The following is a 22,451-nucleotide window of genomic DNA, read 5'->3' as shown; positions in this document are numbered from 1 at the left end:
TATCTCATTGTAGTTTTTATTTGCATTTCCCTGATGATGAGTGATGTTGAGCATCTTTTCGTGGGTCTCTTGGCTATCTGTATGTCTCCTTTGGAGAAATGTCTTTTCATATCTTCTGCTCGTTTTTTAAAAAATGTTTTATTTATTTTTGGGAGAGAGAGACAGAGCATGAGTGAGCGATGGGCAGAGAGAGAGGGAAATAGAGAATCTGAAGTGGACTCCGCACTGACAGCAGAGAGCCTTATCTGAGGCTCGAACTCGTGAACCACGAGATCATGACCTGAGCCAAAGTTGTATGCTTAACCGACTGAGCCATCCAGGTGCCCCTTTTCTGCCCATTTTTAAATTGCATTATTTGGGTTTGGGGGTGTTGAGTTGCATCATATTTTACATATTTTGGATACTAACCCTTTATTGGATATGACACTTGCAAATCTTCTCCCATTCAGTAGGTTGCCTTTTAGATTCGTTGATTATTTACTTAGCTGTGCAGAAGCTCTTTATTTTGGTGTAGTCCCAATAGATTAATTTTGCTCATGTTTCTCTTGTATGAGGAGACATATCTAGAAAAAATGTTTCTAAGGCTAATGTCAAAAATATTATTGCCTAGGTTTTTCTCCTAGTTTTATGGTTTCAGGCCTCACATTTAGTCTTTAATCCATTTTGACTTTATTTTTTGTGTATGATGTAATAAAGTGGCCCAGTTTCATTCTTTTGCATGTAGCTGTCCACTTTTTCTGCACCATTTGTTGAAGAGACTGTCTTTTCCCCAATAAGCTTAATTTTAACCTCTTTTTAAGATTTGTTGTTGGTAGTGGTTTTTGTGTTTTGTTTTATCTTATGTATGTATCAGTGCTCTTGCTATCAATCAATACTTTTGTTTTCATTTAGAAATATTCTGTTAGTTCCTTAACTAATATTCTATTAGTTCTTAACTGCTAGGAGTTGTTGTTTTTTTTTTTAATAGCTGCTTCATGAGCAGCAAGAAAAAATCATGTAAACATACTATTTTCAAGGTACAGTATATTTAAAAGGAGTTATAATATATAACCAGCAAAAGATAGATACTGTGCTTAAGTACGGTATATCTTTGATAGGATAAGTGGTTGAGAGAGAGATAGTAAAAATATAATGAACAGCTAAAATTTAGATCTTATTTATGTGCATGTGTAGACATACACTTTACAGAGCATATATATTATGACACAGAAGTGAAGAGAAGAAGATATTAAAGAAAATATAAATAGTTGGTCGGGGAAGCCTGGTTAAGATTCACCAGAAAATTGAAAAGATACCAGGACTAGAAGAGTTATCATTTGGTACAAAGGAAGAAGCTATTTTTAAAATGTGAAGTGTTTGGGTGCCTGGCTGGCTTAGTTGGTAGAGCATGCAACTCTTGATCTCTGGCTGTGAGTTTGAGCCCCACATTGGGTGCAGAGATTAGTCAAAAAAAAAAAAAAAAAAAAAAGAAAGGAAGGAAGAAAGAAAGAAAGAAAGAAGGAAAAAAAGAAGAAAGAAAGAAAAGAAAGAAAGAAAGAAAGAAAGAAAGAAAGCGGAAAAAATGTGCAATATTTCAGATTAAGATGTGAGGCTATGCAGACAAGATATGTCTAGGAAACTGAAAGGACCTTTAAGAATGTATGGAAAATTAATTCATTATAGTGGGGCTAAAGAAGTAATTAGGACTGACAAAGAAATAATTGCATCTCACAATTGCTTCCTTGCTTGCTTGCTTGCTTTTTCTTTCTGTCTTTATTTTTTGCATCTCACAATTTACAAAACGTCCTGTAATGTGGTTTATAAAATGCTTTCACAAACACCTTAGGTTATGAATATAGCTCCTCTGTGATTCCTTTGGTAGCAAGAATCCTTCCATATTGATCTCTCAGTCCCTAACACCTAGTTCTGGTGCTAATAGACTTACCAGTTGCTTACCAAATGATACATGGAATGGGGAACTTAAGAACAAAGCAGAATATTAACAGAAGACAGATGAAGGAGACAGAACCCCATCCATAATAAGCATAGAACCAAAAACTAAGGAACTGTAATACACACACACACACACACACACACACACACACACACACACACATTTACTAAGCCCTTGAGTATATAAAATCTGGCTCCTAAGAGGTAATAAAACTAGGTTATTAAACCAGGCCGCCTTTGTAAATACCCACGGGACAATTTGATTCCCATGGTATTAACATGAATGGTAAAAGTAAGAAACAAATTGTTTTAGCAATAGCTGGAAGTGTAAGTTGGCAGGCAGTCAAAGTAATTAATCAGTGACCTGGTTCTCATGCTATGTTTTTCAGAATATCTAATTAATACAGTACTAATTTCTCATCTATGAAATGGAAATAATAATAAACCCCAATGTTGTGAGGAATTAAAGAGATTCAAATAAATTCCTTAATATAGGGTCTGTTTTAAGTTGTTATGTATTGTTTCTCTGGAATTTCAAGTAATTTCATATCTTTTAGAGCTAGAGTTTTTATTTCTTTTTCTGGTAGTATTGAAGCCTTGGCTTCCTTTTTTCTATGTTTGTAATCAGCTTGTTAGAAATTCAGCTATATTATAAAAAGAAAGAAATTCAGCTATAAAATATCTAGTGCTTCAATTGAAGTAGATGCATATTGTTATTTATGGAAAATTTTGAAGGCCAAAGTAATAAAAAAAATTTCCTTTTTCTTGCTATTTTCTAGCTATTTCTGTATCAAATTTGGGATAATTTTATTAGGATAATTTACAAATTGTCCTGGATGCACTTACTATTGCTCTGAATTTTTATTAGCTTATTAATAAGAGATAAGCATACAATAAGTGGAAAATATTTTTTATACGAATTCCTAAACATTTCTAAAAATAGCCAACATTTCAGCTAATGGCAAGCTTAATACTTAGATTTCTTAGGTAGAAGGTATAATTTTTTTTTAATACAGGAAAATATAGTCTCTGCTCTTACTCTCCCTTCACATACTCAGAAAAAAATAACAAAAGAAAAGAAAAAGAAAGGAAGATATGTACAAGCCCAAAAATTAGTAGTAGCAATTTTTTTTAGTTATATAAAGGATTTTGGGGTTTTATTTCAAAACTGTTTGCTGGCTGTATATATTGCTTACAGTTTCTACATTTTTTATTCTTTTTTAAAAAAACTGAACACAATAACAACAACATTTAAAGAAATTTAAAAATACAGAAAAGTAATTCTATGAACCTAAAATCTGTTTTTGTTTGCTTATTTCTTTTTGGATTTTATTTTTATCCATTTGTGGTTCTAGCAAACACAGTTGACAAACAAATATTCTCTTTTAAAGGTGGATATCCTTTAGAAGAGGACACATAAAGGTAATTATTTACATCTTAGTAAGAATTACATTAAGGAGCCAGGTTTGTTTTTCTCCTAACAACTAGTAGTAATTAGGACACTGAAAAGGAGTGTTAATTAGGGAGGAGTAGGGGAGCAGTATGAGATTTTGGCATAAGGCATCAAGTGGCCTTTGGGATGGGAATTGGTGTTGTTGTTGTTTTTTTTTTTAAGTTTATTTATTTATTTTGAGAGAGAGAGAGAGCACGTGCATACAATCAGGAGCAGAGAGGGAGGGAGAGAGAATCTCAAGCAGGCTCTGCAGGCTGTCAGCCCAGAGGCCGATGCAGGGCTCAAACCCAGAAACCATGAGATCATGACCTGAGCTGAAATCAAATGTCGGATGCTTAACAAACTGAGCCACCCAGGCGCCCCTAGGATGGGAATTGGGAATGGGATCCTAATTGGAGTGGATCATCAGAGGTAAGTGAAGTCAGAGAAAATGGGTAAGTGGTTGACTCCAAAGGCAAATTTTGGCAGCTACATAATTTTAGAATCATTAGATCTGGGATGGCCAAGGATCTTAATCTTCTAATCTAGGTCCCACTGGATTCCACTTACCATGACTTCATTCTTTCTTTTCTTTTCTTTCTTTCTTTCTTTCTTTCTTTCTTTCTTTCTTTCTTTCTTTCATTTATTTTGAGAGAGCATGAGTGGAGCAGGGGCAGAGAGGGAGAGTACCCCAAGCAGGCTCCGTGATGTCAGCACAGAGCCCAATGCAGGGCTCAAACTCCTGAACCTACAGATCATGACGTGAGCCAAAACTAGGAGTCCAACGCTCAACTGACTGAGCCAACTAGGTGTCCCTCATTCTTTCTTTTTTAACCAAGTGAATTAACACACATTTAAAAAAAATTAAGAAATGGGGTGCCTTGGTGGCTCAGTCCATTAAGTGTCCACTTTCAGCTCAGGTCATGATCTCGTGGTTTGTGAGTTTGAACCCTGTGTCGGGTGCACTCTGTGCTGACATCTGGCAGCCTGGAGCCTGCTTCAGATTCTATGTCTTGCTCTCTCTCTGCCCTTACACCACTCATACTGTCTCTCTCTCTCTATCAAAAAAAAAAGAAGAAAGAAATGCGTTGGATACCTACAATATGCCCTACATCGTGAACATTAGAAAATATGTAACAGACATAGGCCTTTCCTCTAGGAATTTAATATACAGTTGTAGAGACCTGACCTCTTATGAACCACTGGTATTTGTGGTTTAAGTGCATGGGAATATATTGCACAAACATAATTTATCTACTTTTGTGTCTTCTCACCTCCTCTGCTCACCACAGCTCTACTCTTTCCATTCTTGAATTTTAAAAAAGTGTTTCTAGAACTTTCTCCCTGTTTCACCCATGTTTACTTTTTCTTCATCTTGAAGTGTCACCCGCGATGATTAGTGCATAAAGTGCTATGTGGGCATTTTACACATTCAGAGGTTTTTTAACAAGTAACTTACAGAGTACCAGCTGTGCAAGGTCTTGTGTCCGGGCACTAGGAATACAGTAGTAAACTAGATCTAGGTTATGATTTCACAGTTCATGAGTTGGAGCCCCATATTGGGCTCTGGGCTAAAGGACAGGGCCTGCTTGGGATTCTCTGTCTCTGGTCTCCCTCTCTCTTTGGCCCTCCCCTGCTCTCTCTCTTTCTTTCCCTCTTTCAAAAAGGAATAAATAAACATTTAAAAAACTGTTTTGTGTTGTATAAAATATACATCCCATAAAATGCAAAATCTAAGTATATAGTCTGATGAATTTTTTTTAATGTTTATTTTTGAGAGAGAGAGAGCAAGCAGAGGAGGGTCAGAGAGAGAGGGAGACAGAATCCGAAGCAGGCTCTAGGCTCTGATCTAACAGCACAGAGCCTGACATGGGGCTTGAACTCACGAACCGTGAGATCACGACCTGAGCCCAAGTTGGATGCTTAACCGACTGAGCCACCAAGGAGGCCCTGGCCCAGTGAATTTTAGTATGTATGTACCTTTGTAACCACCACCCAGATAAAGATACAGAACATTTATAGCACCCTTAAAGGTGTCCTTGTGACCTTTCCCAGTCCACACTTGTTGGACACTTGTCCAACTTGTTGCCCCTAGATAGCCATTATTCAATTTCTGTTATTCTATATTTCTATTATTTTATGATAAATTGATTTTGCTAGTTCCTGAAAACATAAATGTAATCATACAGTATTTATACTTTTGTGTCAGGTTTTTCTTTTTTCAGTTTATATCTGTAAGATTCACCCATGATGTGTGAAGTAATGTTATCTGTTTTTTAATAGCCAAATGCATTCATCCCTCTCAGATATATACTTAGCAGAAGTGGAATTGCAGGATCACATGGTGGTCTATATTTATACCTTCCAAAGTGATTGTACCAATTTATATTCACACCAGCAATACATGAGGATTCCAGTGCTCCACTGTCTTGCTAATTTATTGTCAGGCTGTTTAATTTTAGCCATTCTAGTGGATATGTAATGCTATCTCATTTTGGTTTTAATTTACATTTCCCTGTTTGACATTTGATTTTGGACATCTATTCATACACTTACTGGCCATTTGGAAATCCTCAGCTGTGAAGTGCCTGTTCAAGTTTGTGTCTATTATTTTATTGTATATTGTCTTTCTGCAAAAGGCATTTCAGGCAAAGGGAGTATTCTTTTTTGTTGTTTATTTACTTATTTTTGAGAGAGAGAGAGTGAGCATGGGGGATGGACAGCGAGAGACACAGAGAGAATCACAAGCAGCTTCTGCGCTGTCAGTGCAGAGCCAGATGTGAACCATGAATCATGAGATCATGACCGAGTCAAAACCCAAGAGTCAGATGCTTAACCGACTGAGCCACCCAGGCATTCCAGGCAAAGGGAGTATTTAAAGAGTGTGGGGCTGCTTGGAAGGTAAGGTACGTTGTAAGGAGGTACAGAGAGCTGATAGTGTCATCACGGCTTTGGGAACAAGGAAACTGAAGCATAAAGAAGCTAAATAACTTGCCCAAGTAAGTGGCAGACCCCGTATTTGAACACAGACTCCAGTGTCTATACTTCCCGCCCCCCCCCCCCACTTTATTGAGGTATAATTGACAAATAATATATTTAAGGTATTTAACCACTGTGCCTGAGTGGCTCAGTTGGTTAAGCGTCTGACTTCAGCTCAGGTCATGATCTCCCAGTTTGTGAGTTCGAGCCGTTCGGGGTCTGTGCTGACAGCTCAGAGCCTGGAGCCTGCTTCAGATTCTGTGTCTCCCTCTCTTTCTGCCCCTCCCCTGCTCTCTCCCTCAAAAATAAACATCAAAAAAATATACAGTGTGATGATTTGATATGTATATATATTGTGAAGGGATTCTTACAATCAAGTTAATTAACACATCCATCACCTCACATAATTACCCTGTTTTTGCTCAGTGTTTGTGCTCTTAACCACTGTGATATACCCTTTATAAAAGTGATAGGATCTTAGATGTGAAAGGAAACTTAGAGATTGTCTGATCTGATCCTTTCAATTTTTCTTTTTTCCCCAATTTTTAAAATTTTATTTTATCATGATAAAATATACGCAACATAAAACTTACCATTTAATTAAGTGTACAGTTCAGTATCATTTAATCTTCACATTACTATGCAACCATCACCACTGTTAATCTCCAGAACTTTTTCATCTTTCCATATCAAAACTCTGGACCCATTCAATTAATAACTCCCTTACCTTCTCCCCCCAGGCCCTGGTAATTACCATTCTACTTTCTATTTCTATTAATTTGACTATTCTAAGTACCTTTATATAAGTGGAATCATTGAATATTTGTATTTTTATTTTTGGCTTTTTTCACCTTGCATAGTACCTTAAAGATTCACTCATGTTGTGGCATATATCAGAATTCCTTCCTATTTTTAAGATTTTTTTTTTTTATTTTTAAATAATCTCTTCATGCAACATAAACCTCAAGCCCCAAGATCAAGAGTTCATGCTCTACCGACTGAGCCAGCCAGGCTACCCAGAATTCCCTTCATTTTTAAAGGCTGAATAATATTTCTTTGTAGGTATATCACATTTTGTTTATCCATTCATCAGCTGATAGACAATTAAGTTGTTCCTAATTTTCACTATTATGAACAATGCTTCTATGAACATGGTTGTATAAATATTTCGGGTACCTGCTTTCAGTTTTTTCTTTGTGTATTCAGAAGTGAAATTGCTGGATCATATGGTAAATCTGTGTTTAGTTGTCTTGAGGAACTGCCATTTTATATTCCCACCAACAGTATACAAGCGTTCCAATTTTTCCACATTCTGGCCAATACTTTTTTTTTTCTTTTTCCCTTCCCTTCTTCCTCCCTTCCTTCCTCCCTTCCTTCCTTCCTTCCTTCCTTCCTTCCTTCCTTCCTTCCAAAAGTGTGTGAAATAGTGGGATTTTTTTTTCTTTTTTAAAGTTTAAGTAATCTCTAACCCAACATGGGGCTTGAACTTATGACCACGAGATCAAGAATCACATACTCTTCCCGTGGAGCCAGACAGGTGCCCCTCTGATTGTGGTTTTGACTGGATTTCCCTAATGATTAGTGATGTTTATCTTCGTTCCATGTGCTTATTGGCATGTCTTCTTTATAGAAATATCTATTCAGTTCCTTTCCTCATTTTTGAATTGGGTTATTTTCTTGTTGTTGAGGTTTTTTTAAGGAGTTCTTTATATACTGTAGATATTAATCCTTTATCAGGTAGATGATTTGCACATATTTTCTCTCATTCTGTGGGCTACCTTTGTACTTTGTTGATACCATCCTCGGTACACAAAAATTTTTAATTTTGATGAAGTACAGTTTGTCTTTTTTGTTGTTGTTGTTCTTTTGTTTCCTGTGCTTTTGTTGTCACAGCCAAGAAATTATTGCCAAATCCAGTGTGGTAAAGCTTTTCCTGTATGTTGTCTTCTAAAGGTTTTTTTCTTCTTAGGAGTTATGGTTAGGTCTTTGATCAATTTTGAGTTCATTTTTCAATGTGGTGTTAGGTAAGGATCCAACTTCATTCTTTTACATGTGGATATCCAATTTTCCCAGCACCATTTGTTGAAAAGACTACCCTTTCCTCATTGAATTGTCTTTTGTACCCTTGTTGAAAATCATTTGACAGTATATGAGAGGGTTTATTTCTGGACTCTATTCTGTTTCATTGATTTATATGTCTGTCTTTATGCCAGCACCATATTGTTTTGATAACTGTAGCTTTGTAGTAAATATTGAAATCAGGAAGTGTGAGTCTTCCAACTTTGTTCTTTTTCAAGATTGTTTTGACTCTTTGAGTTTCCTTGAGATTTCATATGCATTTTATAGTTTATTTATTTATGTTTAGTAATCACTGCACCCATAGCGGGGTTCAAACTTACAACCCTGAAATAAAGAGTTGCATGCTCTTCTGACTGAGTCACCCAGGTGCTTCTCATATGCATTTTAGGATGGATCTTTCTATTTTTGCAAAATCGTTGGGATTTTTAGAAGAATTTCATTGAATGTGTAGATCAATGTATCTTAATAATAAGCATTCTAATCCACGAATATGGGATGTCTTTCCATGTATGTGTATCTTATTTAATTTCTTTCAGCAGTGTGTTGTAGTTTTCATTGTACAAGTCTCTTATTTCCTTGGTTAAGTTAATTTCTAAGAATTTTTTATTCTTTTTGATGCTATTGTAAATGGATTGTTCTGTTATTTCCTTTTCAGATTGTTCATTGTTAGTATACAGAAACATAACTGATTTTTGTGTGTTGATTTTTTTTAACTTTATTTATTTGTTTAGAGAGAGAGAGTGCATGAGCAGAGGAGGGGCAGAGACAGAAGGAGAGAGAGAATCCCAAGTAGGTTCCTCACTGTCAGTGCTGAGTCCAACATGGGGCTTAAAATCATGACCTGAGTGGAAATCAAGAGTTGGACACTTAACCGACTGAGCCACCCAGGTACCCCTATACAGCAAGTTCATAGCAAAGCAGGAACTGATATCCAGACTTTTTTTAACTTCTGATCCAGTGTTTTATTATTTTTATTGTTTTTAAGTTTTTATTTAAGTAATCTCTACACCTAATGTGGGGCTCAAACTCTTGACTTTGGCTCAGGTCATGATCTCACAGTTCGTCAGTTCGAGCCCTGCATCAGGCTCTGCATTGACAGCATGGAGCCTTCTTTGGTTTCTATCTCTCCTTCTCTCTCTGCCCTTCCCCCACTCTCTCTCTCTTTCAAAATAAATAAATAAACTTAAAAAAAAAAAAAAGGAGTTGCATGCTCTTCTGATTGAACCAGCCAAGTGCCCCCTGATCCAGTGTTCTTTCCATTATACTGGGTTGTCAGGAATATGGATACCGGGTTATGGAAAGGGGTAACATGATTCTCTTGTTATGTGTTTACTTTAGAATATTTTCACATCAATAAATCTAGTAGATGACAGTGTAGAGAAATTTTAGCGTTAAGAGATTTTTTTGCTATTTGATTTATAACTCCAAATTTTTACATCTGACAAAGTTAAGTTTGCTTAACTTTCAGAATGTCATTATTCTTTGCATTTCTTCAGTGCAGTTACAATTGGAACTGATATGCTGGAATTGGACTGCCATATCACAAAAGATGAACAAGTTGTAGTGTCACATGATGAGAATCTAAAGAGATCAACTGGAGTCAATGTAAACATCTCTGATCTCAAGTACTGTGTAAGTAACAATGCATGATAAACTACTATCTAATAGATACTAGAGCCTGTAAGATTATTAAAAACAATGAATGCCAGATAGTGTTTCAATAAATAATAAAAAATAAATGATAGTGATTAAATAATGAATGTCAAAGAAAATTTTAAAAACTATTCTAGGGGCACTTGTGTAGCTCAGTTCGTTAAGCATCCAACTTCAGCTCAGGTCATGATTTCACGGTTCATGGGTTCAAGCCCTGTGTTGGGCTCTGTGCTGACAACTCAGAGCCTGAAGCCTGCTTTGGATTCTGTGTGTGTGTGTGTGTGTGTGTGTGTGTGTGTGTGTGTGTGTGTCTCTGCCCCTCCCCTGCTTATGCTCTCTCTCCCTCTCTCTCTCTCTCTCTCTCCCCTTCTCTCTCAAAAATAAATAAACATTAAAAAAAAAAAAAGAAAACTATTCTAATTTCCAGTGAGGATTTGTACTTACTACAGACACCTGTGGATACATTTTGGAGACTTATTTTTATAAATATTTTAACAAAATTACCAAAGTCTTCAAATGTAAAACTACTAAAATTCAACTTGCTTGAAGTATTCTACAATTTATTTGATCAGATTAAATATATGAATTAATTTTAGTCTTCAAGGATAGGAAATCTGATTTTAGTGGTTTACATGCCATTATAGTAAAGACTGATAAATGGATGGGAAAAATAAATGCTTTGTTTTACCACCTAAAGAAAACTTACGTTAACAGGATACTATCTGTATGTATATCTTGTATGTTTTTTACATGGTTATGATCCTACTGTATATTATGTATATTGTGTTTTTAAACACTTTAACATTATGGCATGATACACATTTTTCCATGCTTTCTCATTTAATAGACTTTAGTTTTTAGAGCAGTTATCAGCAAAATTGAGCAGAAAGTAGAGTTTCCACTAACTTCTGAACCTTCCCCCCCCCCCCCCCCCCCGTCAACATCCTGCACCAGAGTGTTACATTTGGTACAATCTATGAACCTACATTAACACATCATTGTCACCCCAAATCCATAGGTAACAGTAGGTTTATTTTTATTTTTTTAATGTTTATTTATTTTTGAGAGAAAGAGAGAGAGTTTATTTATTTTTGAGTGGGAGAGAGACAGAGAGAGGGAGACACAGAATCCGAAGCAGGCTCTAGGCTCAGAGCTGTTTGCACAGAGCCTGACGTGGGGCTCAAACTCACAAACCACGAGATCATTACCTGAGCTGAAGTCAGACGCTTAACGAACAGAGCCAGACAGGCACCCCAGTAGGGTTTATTCTTAATGTTGTACATTCTGTAGGTTTTAACATATAACGACATGTACGTTTTAATGTGTAATAATATGTATCAACTATTACAAGTGTCATACATAATAATTTCACTGCCCTAAAAATCCTTGGCCTGTTCATTCTTCCTGCCTCCCAACCCCTGGCAACCATTGATCTTTTTATCGTCTTCATAGTTTTACCTTTTCCAGAATGTCATATTGTTGGAATTGCTTGGTATTTAGCCTTTTCAGATTCCATGCTTATTTTTCATCAGCATTTTAAATGACTGCAGTTATTCCCTTGATTGGATATGGAGTTATTTTTAACCATTCCTCTTCTGTTGTTGGGCATTTGAATTAGTTCTAAGTTTTTTTTTTTAATTTAATTAATTAAGAATAAAATAAAATGCCACTTAAAAAAAGTGTTTTAAGGATTCTAAAATCTGGGACTCATGTCTGGCTCAGTTGGTGGAGCATGTGACTCTTGATCTCAGGGTCATGAGTTCAAGCCCCATGTTGGTCGTAGAGTTTATCTAAAAACAAAGTAAGAATTAAAAAAAACACAAAACAAAAAAACAAGAGAGTTCTAAAATGTGATAATAGAGGAATTCCCATTTTTCTGTACCCTTACCATTATTGAATATTATAACAAAAATTTCCTAAATTTTAATTTTAATTAGCATTTATTTATTTGTGAGTTTAAAGATTCTTTTGTTTGATTGTCATTGTTTAAAATTGTCTATTCTTGACACTTATCTACTGAGATATTTGTATATTTATTATTGAGAAAAGGTCCATATTAAATAGTACAGATTTCTTTTCTTATAAGTTGTGAAAGAAAGTAGTTCTATGATTGATTTGCTGTTCGGGATATTCTGCTAAAGAGTGCCCTATGTAAACATAGGTAATGTTTTATTCTTTTATTTTTTGAAGAAGCATATCTTTATCTTAATGTAAGACACCAAAATACTTAAAAAAATTTTTTAAATACTTTTAAATTTTGAGAGCTAACTTTTTTTTTTAAATCATATCTTTTAAAGGAACTCCCACCTTACCTTGGCAAACTGGATGTCACATTTCAAAGAGGTAATATTTCCCATTTGCAGCTTAAACATTTACATTAAAGTGTATTTGGTATTTGTTTATACTGAGAATTAGATATACATGTGTGTTCTCTTGTCATAGTAAATTCCAGCTAAAAGTACTGCCCTCAGTACCTACTCTTTCAGACCTACAGATCTGAAATCTGGACCCTAAGATGATAAAGGCTAGAGATTTAACTGGCTCATTCTATTTAAATTTATGTACAGGTAATTTAAGCCTGTATACTTAAAAAAAAAAAAAAAAAAAAAAAAAAGCCTGAATACTAATTATAAGAAACCCAGATACTATTAGGGATGCTTTGCATTTCTAAAGCTTCAAATTGTAGACGATTACTATAACTTGCAGTAATAATCCATCATAAGCAAAAACAATAAGTGAAAAGACATTGAAAAGGACCCCTTTCAGATCATTACTGATTCTGTAACGTTTGATTTTATGTCATTTCACTGCTCCCTATATTAAATTATTAAAGAGAATTCTATTACTCAAATAAACCACCCATTTCCTGGTCATTGTCACTTTTTAATCACAAGCATAGCAGTTTTCTCTCTTTTGAGGGAATATTTCTCACAAAGGAACATGTCCCTTGGCCCAGTTTGTTAGACTTGTTAGAATGGAAAATAGACCACCTGGAGATAAAGATTGCTAAGCAGGTACAGGGACCCACACTATCACAATTCAGCCTCATGTTTTGAATGATTCAAATGTAACTCAGTAAAACTACAAGATGGTACATATTATGGTCCTTTGTATGGAATGGCTTGCATTTATTTAAAAAAAAAAATTTTTTTTTAATGTTTATTTATTTTTGAGAGACAGAGAGAGACAGCATCAGCAGGGGAGGGGCAGAGAGAGAGGGAGACCTAGAACATGAAGCAGGCTCCAGGCTCTGAGCTGTCAGCACAGAGCCCGACGCAGGGTTCGAACTCACGAGCCGTGAGATCATGACCTGAGCCGAAGTCGGACGCTTAACCGACTGAGCCACTCAGATGCCCCTGGAATGGCTTGCATTTAGTTAAAACCTTGGTTAAATGTCAAGGATCTATTGATAATAATATTAAAAAAGAAATGTAACTACTTTGTGACCTAGATTTAAAACTGGCCAGTGTAATTTCCGTTTGGTTGGAAAATTTAAGAAAGCCAAGTAAAAATCAGAAAATTGCTTAAATTAGCTATCTCTGAAGGATGTTTCGATCTGAAAATGGTTTGATTTTACTTTCCAAGTATCATTAAGCCGGGTTGGTTTGAGTAAACACTTTTTCATTCTTGTAATTTAACAGGATTATACTTGCCAAGCTATTATATAATATTTGTGTCCATTGTGGATTTGTGAAGGTTAAAAACATTTCGTAAGTGAAGTGTTTTGTTTGTTTTTTTTTTGTTTTTGTTTCTTTTTTTATGTTTATAGAGCAAAGCCAAAACCTCACGAAGATTAAAAGATCCTTTGAGAGGAAAAATGTTTTTACTTTTTTTTCAGGTTTTATTCCTTTCTTTCTTTTTTTAAAGTTTTTATTTATATACCTTTCTCATAAAGTCATAAAATATTTGAATATGCAGTGACCTTTGAGACTATATAATTCTATCTCCTCCTGTTATAAATAAGGAAACCGAGGCATAAAGATGTAAATTAACTTGATTAAGGGCAGGCATACAACAAATAAATGACAGAGGTAGGACTTGAAACTAGGCCTTCATCTAACCAGGTCAGTGTTCAGCTGTACTATCTGGCCTCGCCATCTAAAAAATCTTTTTTTTTTTTCTTAATTTTAAAAAATATTTATTTATTTTATTTTTTTGAGAGAGAGAGACAGACTGATAAAACACAAGTGGTACAGAGAGAGAGGGAGACACAGAAACTGAAGCAGGCTCCAGGCTTTGAGCTGTCATCACAGAGCACCACACAGGGCTTGAACTCATGAAGTACAAGATAATGACCTGAGCCAAAGTCAGACAGTCAACCGACTGAGCCACCCAGGCATTCCTAAAGAGTATCTCTCTCTCTCTCTCTTTTTTAATGTTTATTTATTTATTTTAAGAGAGAGAACGAGCAGGGGAGGGGCAGAGAGAGGGAGAGAGAGAATCCCAAGCAGGCTCCGGTGCTGTCAGCACAGAGCCAGATGTGGGGCTCAAACTCACAAATGGGGAGGTCATGACCTGTGCTGAAATCAAGAGTCAGATGCTTAACTGACTGAGCCACCCAGGTGCCCTAAAAGTCTTTTCTAATGCCTTATTAATAGCAATGCCATGTACATTCAAGTTTCAGACAGCTAAAAAGGATAATTAATTTTCATTCATATTACATTCAGTTCATATTACAATTAAGAATGCCTTACATGTGAAATTTACTGCATTTAGGCTAATATACAGTACTTGATTCAGATTAGGTAGATAGTTGTTCCTTTGTGTGTGTGCGTGTGCGTCCTATTCCCCTCCTCAGAATTCTGGCTTACTTTTCTTTAAATATGAGAGAGAGAGAGAGAGAGAGAGAGAGACTGTCAACTCTCAGAGGAATACAGATTTTAGGCCTCTTGCTTTCTTTGTGATTCACAATTTTACCAGAGATGGTAAAGGTGCTTTGGTCTACCACAGGCTACATTAAAAAATAAATGTAAAGAAAGAATATAAAAATGTGTTAACCAAAGGGTTTGTTCTTATCTATCCTGCTAACTTGAAAGTGGATTTTTTTTCATGGAAAATACACATTCTGGATAGTCTAGGTTGGTCAGAATGATCACTTTAAAAGTTCTTGCATGTTTATAAGAGGCTACTTCACTCATCCCATCACCCAGCACATCCTATCGCTTACTCCTTGCCTGTCACTCTAGTTTTCCTCTTTCCCTTTTTGTAGTATTTCCTAGGTGGTTATCTTCTGCCCAGAACAATACTGGGGACAAACTTCTTTCCCCAACTCATTTTCTATATTCTGTGTTAGCTGAGGCATTAATTTAAATATTTTCACATCACTTTAACATACTTCTTTTTTTTTTTTTTTAGTTTAAAAAAATTTTTTTTAATGTTTATTTATTTATTTATTTATTTTTTTTTTAAATTTTTTTTTTTTTTTTTTTTTTAACATTTATTTATTTTTGAGACAGAGAGAGACAGAGCATGAACAGGGGAGGGTCAGAGAGAGGGAGACACAGAGTCTGAAACAGGCTCCAGGCTCTGAGCTGTCAGCACAGAGCCCGACGCGGGGCTCGAACTCACAGCCCTCAGGGACCGTGAGATCATGACCTGAGCCGAAGTCGGCCGCCCAACCGACTGAGCCACCCAGGCGCCCCTGTTTATTTATTTTTGAGACAGAGAGAGACAGAGCATGAATAGGGCAGGGTCAGAGAGAGAGGAAGACACAGAATCCAAAGCAGGCTCCAGGCTCTCAGCTGCCAGCACAGAGCCCAACACGGGGCTTGAACTCACGGACCATGAGATCATGACCTGAACCAAAGTCAGACGCTTAACTGACTGAGCCACCCAGGTGCCCCCCCCATTTTTTTAGTTATTAATGTAACTTAAATCCCCTTGTTTCTTTCTTTCTTTTTTTTTTTTTAAGTTTATTTATTTATTTTGAGAGAAAGAGAGCAAGTGGGGTAGGGGCAAAGAGAGGGGGGAGAGAGAAGGAGTCCCAAGCAGACTCTGCACTGTCAGCACAGAGCCCATTGTGGGGCTGGAACCCACAAACCGTGAGATAATGACTTGAGCCGAAATCAAGAGTCAGACACTTAACTGACTGTACCACCCAGGCTCCCCTAATTTCCTTGTTTCTCCCACTATTAGATGCAATATTATTCTTATTGTATAATGTTCCAAAGTTAGTTTTGTCTGTTTGACTTCTAAGTTGATCCTTGCAACCTTACCTTCATGTGAATAGCTAATGCCCATGGCAATTCTTTTGACTGCTAAATTAATTTTTTCACCCTTAACAAGCTATGAAAAATTTTACTTAACTAAAAAACAGTACTGTTTAAATGGAATGTAGCAATAGAAATGCTCTATATTTGCACTGTTACAATAGACAGTTAATCACGTGACTGTTTTATTTGTTTATTTATGTATTTATTTATTTATTTATTTATCTATCTATCTGTTTATTTATTTATTTTACTTTACATCCAAGATAGTTAACATATAGTGCAATCAGGAGTAGATTCCAGTGATTCATCCCCTATGTATAACACCTAGTGCTCATCCCAGGCCCCCCTTAAGGCACACCTTCTACACATGAGGATGGACTCTGACAACATCAAAAGCACATGATCCATCCAGCTGAGGATTTCAGGAGACCTCTCCCCGTGTTCATATTGTTATGCTTAAAGTTCATGTGCTCTCTTTGTGGCCAAGGAGGCAGAGCCAAATGATTGAGAGGCTAGTCAGTATGACCCAGAGTCCCACCATCTGAATTACAAGGAGTAGTAAAAAGACAAAAAGAATGGAATACAGAACAGACAAAACAGTAACACATTTTCCTTTTTTCCCCCATTTACATGCTGACTTTTCATATGAGCCTTTATTATGGATAATTTTTTCACTTTTTGGCATAGATTTAATTTACTTTGTTGATATACTTCTTTGAACAATAAAGATGAAATAAAAGGTCTCTTACCATTTTGTTATTCACATGGTAGTGGAATTGCAGTTTCAGAGGGAAGGGGAAATTTTATAAGACTTGCATAGCAAAGGGGCGTCTGACTTCAGCTCAGGTCATGATTTCATGCACTGGGCTCCACACTGACAGTGCAGAGCCTGCCTGGGATTCTCTCTCTCTAATCCCCTACCCCCATCTCAATCTGCCCCTCCCCCTCTTGCGTGCTGTCTTTGTCTCTCTCAAAAATAAATAAACTTAAAAATTACTTAATATAGCATGTATAGTATATTATGTAAATGATTCAAGGCAAAAGAGATTAAGGAAAAAGTTAAGAAAATAACCCTCAGGAAATGTAAAAAATGATTAAAAAATCCTCTTCTTATTTTTTTTGTGACTCAATTTTCTTTGAGTAGCTGTATTGATACAATTCTTTATTACTGAATTAGCATGTATTTCCCTTGCCTGAACATATATATATATATATTCTCAGTCTCTGAAAATTTCAGTGGTGATAGCTTAGCAAAACTTTCCAAACAACCTCAGTGTCCACTAGCAGGGTATAGGGAAGGAAACATTTTTTCCCCTTCTACTCTCTAGGTTCTCAGCAAGGCTCTGTAACAAAAGAGAGATTAACAAGAGTAAGACAGAAGTTTATTAATATGTGTGTGTCATGGAGAACCTCAGGGATGAGTAACTCAAAGGTGGCTAGAACTTGAGTTTATATAGCATCTTAAACAAATCCAATACATTTTCAGAGAAATGACAAGACAAAAGGGATTTTGAGTTTCTAGGGTGGCAAATTGTGGGAAGGTGGATATAAAGGTGAATAAGGAAAGATAAAGGCTAGTCAACAGTTTGTATTGTGGAGTCCTGTGGTGCTGATAAGGGTCTAAGGTTGTTGGTGATTACGTTGTGGAAAAATTTAAGTCTTGTTTCTAGGCAGATGGGAAAGGACCGAGATTTTCTCATATCTGTTTCATCTCAGTTGCCTTACGTTCAAAATAATCCTAATGCCAAACTGCCATATTTTGGAAGTGGTAAACTCTGTTACCTTTCTGGGGGAATGGTTAAATTAAAATAATTAAGGGACAGGGCGCCTGGGTAGCTCAGTCGGTTGAGCTTCTGACTCCTGATTTTAGCTCAGGTCATGATCTCACGGTTTGTAGGTTTGAGCCCCGCATTGAGCTGTGTGCTGACAATGTGGAGCCTGCTTGGGATTCTCTCTCCCTGTCTCTCTGCCCCTCCTTTGCTCATGCTATCTCTCTTTCAAAATAAATAAAACTTAAAAAAAATAATTAAGGAGCATCTGGGTGGCGCAGTCAGTTAAGTGCCCGACTCTTGATTTCGGCTTGAGTCATGATCTCTCAGTTTCTTGAGATTGAGCCACACATGCTATCAGCACAGAGCCTGCTTGGGATTCTCTCTGTCTCTCTCTGCCCCTTCTCCGCTCGCACCCTCTCTGTCTCTCTCAAAATAATAGAATAAGATTGGTGGATTAACACTATCAATGTCATGGTTATGATATTGTAGTATAGTTTTACAAGAGGTTATTATTGGGAGATCTGGGTAAAAGGTGCACAGATCTCTATTTTTCTTATAACTTCAAGTGAATCTATAGTTATTTCAAAAAGTTCAATGAAAAAAATTTTAAATCATAATTCTAAATATAGTGTATGAACATGCAACATTTATTTTTTTACTTATGTAAAAGATCAGGTACGCTGATGTAAAAGATGTAGGTACGCTATTATAACTCTTATTAAATTAGCATAGAAGGGGCACCTGGCTGGTTCAGTCAGTAGAGCATGTGACTCTTGATCTTGGGGTTGTGAGTTCAAGCCCCATGTTGGGTGTAGAGATTACTTAAAAATAAAACCTTTAAAAAATTATGCATAGGATAAAAATGGTCACAATGCTTATATCTAAGTTGTTGGATTTTAGATGATTTTTCTTTTCTTCATACTTTTCATCATTTTGTAAATGCCTTATTATGAATACATACTATTGTGAAAACAATACTTTATCTTTTTTTCCTAATCATCAAAAAAGTGAAAGTTATCTTTTAAAAATACTTTTAAAAATCTTGCTTTCTCAGCATGCCAATGTGAAGGAAAAGATAACCGAATCCCATTACTGAAGGAAGTTTTTGAGGCCTTTCCTAATACTCCCATTAACATCGATATCAAAGTCAACAACAATGTGCTGATTAAGAAGGTACTTAAGGCATTGCCTCTTCTGACTGTATTGTATTTCACAAACTAAATGAGGCTAGAGTAGGTGACTTCATAGATTGCTACTGTTTAAGGAAATGTGATACTCTAGGGATCAGTATTGTTTTAAATAATGCCCTGGTAGAAGAGATTACTTTACTGTAGGAAAGCCTATTTTCAGAGTGAGTTGTTTTGTCTCAGTCATGCATAAAAGTGAGCTCCTGTGAACCAATTGTTCTGGCAATTAACTTCTTCAGATTTAACTTGGTTTGTTGGTAGTTTATATCAAATGACTAAATAGTGGTACTCTCTTAGATAAATCATATAATGGTAAAATGTAAGTAATTGCTTATATTTTATAAAATAATCTGGATTCATATATTCGTCCAAAAGTTTATATGACTCACTAGCAGAAAGTCAGTTGTAACCCATTTGTAAAGTGAAATAATGTAAATGGATTTACAAATAGGCACATGCATCAACTTTTGAATTTTCACATGTAGGTTTCAGAGTTGGTGAAGCAGTACAGACGAGAACACATAACAGTGTGGGGCAATGCCAGTTATGAAATTGTAGAAAAGTGCTACAAAGAGGTAAGCTTCAAAAATGATACAGAAAGATCTTTCTTGCTGTTGTATATCTATACATAGTCTTACAGTAATAATTTTTTAAATTACCTTATTTCAAAGCCTCATACAAAGACAAATGGTACTGGGTAGAGGCACCTAGCCAGAAGTTTACTAATAGAGATAATGGATTTAATAGAAATAATGGACCTTACAGTTTAAGCTCTATGTACTTGGGCTGGCTCACAGAATTTATTTTCACATGCTAATATTAGTTGTTTGCCAACACTTTATTATGTACATTATGAAACAAAATATGATTCCTATCTTTTAATGTCTGTTTTTTTGGTTCGGTTATTGAAATTTTCTGTGTAATTTTGAATTGAGGAAAGTATTTACTCATTCAACTCTATAGCTCAAGCTTCTCTGTTCCCTGCCTCCAAACAGAATTAATCAAATTAATCCAGGATCATAATTATCAGGTGGTATATAAAAGTAGGGCCATCCACCTACTGAGATCTTTCTGTTTAAAGAAAATATATCTATAAAAAGGGGCACCTGGGTGGCTCAGTCGGTTAAGCGGCCGACTTCGGCTCAGGTCATGATCTCGCGGTCTGTGAGTTTGAGCCCCGCATCGGGCTCTGTGCTGACAGCTCAGAGCCTGGAGCCTGTTTCGGATTCTGTGTCTCCCTCTCTCTGACCCTCCCCCATTCATGCTCTGTCTCTCTCTGTCTCAAAAATAAAAACGTTAAAAAAAAAAAATTAAAAAAAAAAAAAAAAAAGTTAATTTGATATATCTTGACATGGTTGCTAAGCCTCTATAAGCAAGTTTAGCTCTGTACTATAGCTTCTATAAGTATAGCTTATATAGTTATATACTATAGCAAGTATAACTAGGAGAATATGAAATTCAAAATGTTAAAAAACCTTAAGCATTAAAGACTCTCTTTCAAAATACAAGTGATAGTACAGAAGAAATATTGTGACATAAGTAGCAATTCAAAATACAAAGTTTTCTTTGGGGAGGGCCCTCCTTCCTCACAAAAAAGGTAAAAACATAGATCCAGAATTGGCACCACTACAATTAAAAGTACAGTTGAAGGCCTCATTTAGGCAAGTAAGTTTTATTTATGTGCCACAGGTTCTCTGAGATCCCAAGGTAACTTGTGTACAAAAGGAGAAAACAAAGTAGTCATTGGGACAAATGGCTTCAGATTCCTGAGAATTTAGGACTAATATTTTTCCATAATTCATCATTATCTAATGGTATTTTCACATGTCATTAAAAGTGACTGTATTATTGAAGTTTTACATTTTTATTTATTTATTTACTTACTTATTTGAGACAAAGAGCAAGTAGGGGAGGTGCTGTCAGTGCAGAGCCTGATGTGGGCTTGATCCCATGAACTGCAAGATCATGAACTGAAACCAGGAGTCAGAGGCTTAACTGACTGAGCCACTCAAAATTTTTTTAAATAAAAAATAGGAGCGCCTGAATGGCTCAGTTGGTTAAGTCTCTGACTCTTGGTTTTGGCTCAGGTCATGATTTCACAGTTCATGAGATTAAGCTCTGACAGCACAGAACCTGTTTGGGATTCTCTCTTTCCCTGTCTCTCTGCGCCTTCCCTGCTCATGCGTGCTCTCTCTCTCTCTCAAAATAAATAAATAAAAATTTTTAAAAATTCTTAAAATAAAAAATAGTGATAACAGCAAATGCTGAAGAAGATTTGGAGAAGCTGGATCTCTCCTACATTGTCAGTGGGAACGTAAAATACTACAACCACTCTCTTAATTAGTTGGATAGTGTACCCAAACTAAACATACACTTACCATATTAACCAGCAATCTCACTCTTGGACGTTTATCTCAGAAAAGTGAAAACTTATGCACAAAAAACCTGTCTATGAATGTTTATAGCAGCTTTATTTATAATAGCAAAGCACTAGAAACCAACCAAAATGACCTTCAGTGGGTAGATGGCTAAACATGATGTAATACTATTCAGCCATAAAGGGAAAGGAACTACTGATACATGCAACAAGCTGGGCTGCCCTCATCCTTGATGTCATTTCACTTGGAAAAAATGAACCTCAAAAGGTTACATACTGGAATCACCTACATTGCACACCTGAAACTCACATATATAACACTGTATGTTAACTGTCTGGAATTAAAATTAAAATAAAAACCTAAAGAAACAAAAACCAAACCAAAACAAAAAGGTTGCATACTGTATGATTCCATTTATGTAACATTCTCAAAACTATACACACAGAGCAGATAAATGGCTGTCAGGGGACAGGGACTGGGGGCAACTACAGAGAGGTAGCAGGAGGGAGTTCTCATTTGTGATGGAGCTGCTCTGGATTTTGACTGTGGTGGTGGTTACACGAATCAGTACATTGTTAAAACTGCATTAAACCAAACACATGCACAAGTGAATGGAGATTTTAAAAAAGGTGAAAACTGCATAAGGTCTATGGTCTAAATGATATACCAGTATAGTGATATTATACTACAGTTATGTCAAATGTTACCATTTGAGGAAGCTGGGCTAAGGGCACATAAGACTCAACTTCCTGTGAATCTATTATTTCGAAATAAAAAGTCCACTTTTGACCCAGAATTATAGAACTTTTCCTTTGATTCACCAATTT

The 22,451-nt window shown here is 36.0% G+C and overlaps 1 protein-coding gene across 1 annotated transcript in view; it reads left to right on the top strand.

Annotated features, from left to right (window-relative positions):
- Nucleotides 1–22,451, top strand: part of GDPD1 (glycerophosphodiester phosphodiesterase domain containing 1) — a 50,069-nt gene that overhangs the window by 15,622 nt on the left and 11,996 nt on the right. The window contains exons 3-6 of the mRNA XM_042916790.1: nt 9,919–10,054; nt 12,373–12,418; nt 19,114–19,232; nt 19,732–19,821. Coding sequence (XP_042772724.1) covers nt 9,919–10,054; nt 12,373–12,418; nt 19,114–19,232; nt 19,732–19,821 — 391 coding nt within the window. The remainder of the gene's footprint in view (nt 1–9,918; nt 10,055–12,372; nt 12,419–19,113; nt 19,233–19,731; nt 19,822–22,451) is intronic.

The sequence above is a fragment of the Panthera leo genome, chromosome E1, assembly GCF_018350215.1.
Source record: "Panthera leo isolate Ple1 chromosome E1, P.leo_Ple1_pat1.1, whole genome shotgun sequence".
Taxonomy (NCBI): Eukaryota; Metazoa; Chordata; class Mammalia; order Carnivora; family Felidae; genus Panthera; species Panthera leo.
Note: the sequence above shows the minus strand (reverse complement) of the source record. Positions and strands in the feature narration are given on the sequence as shown.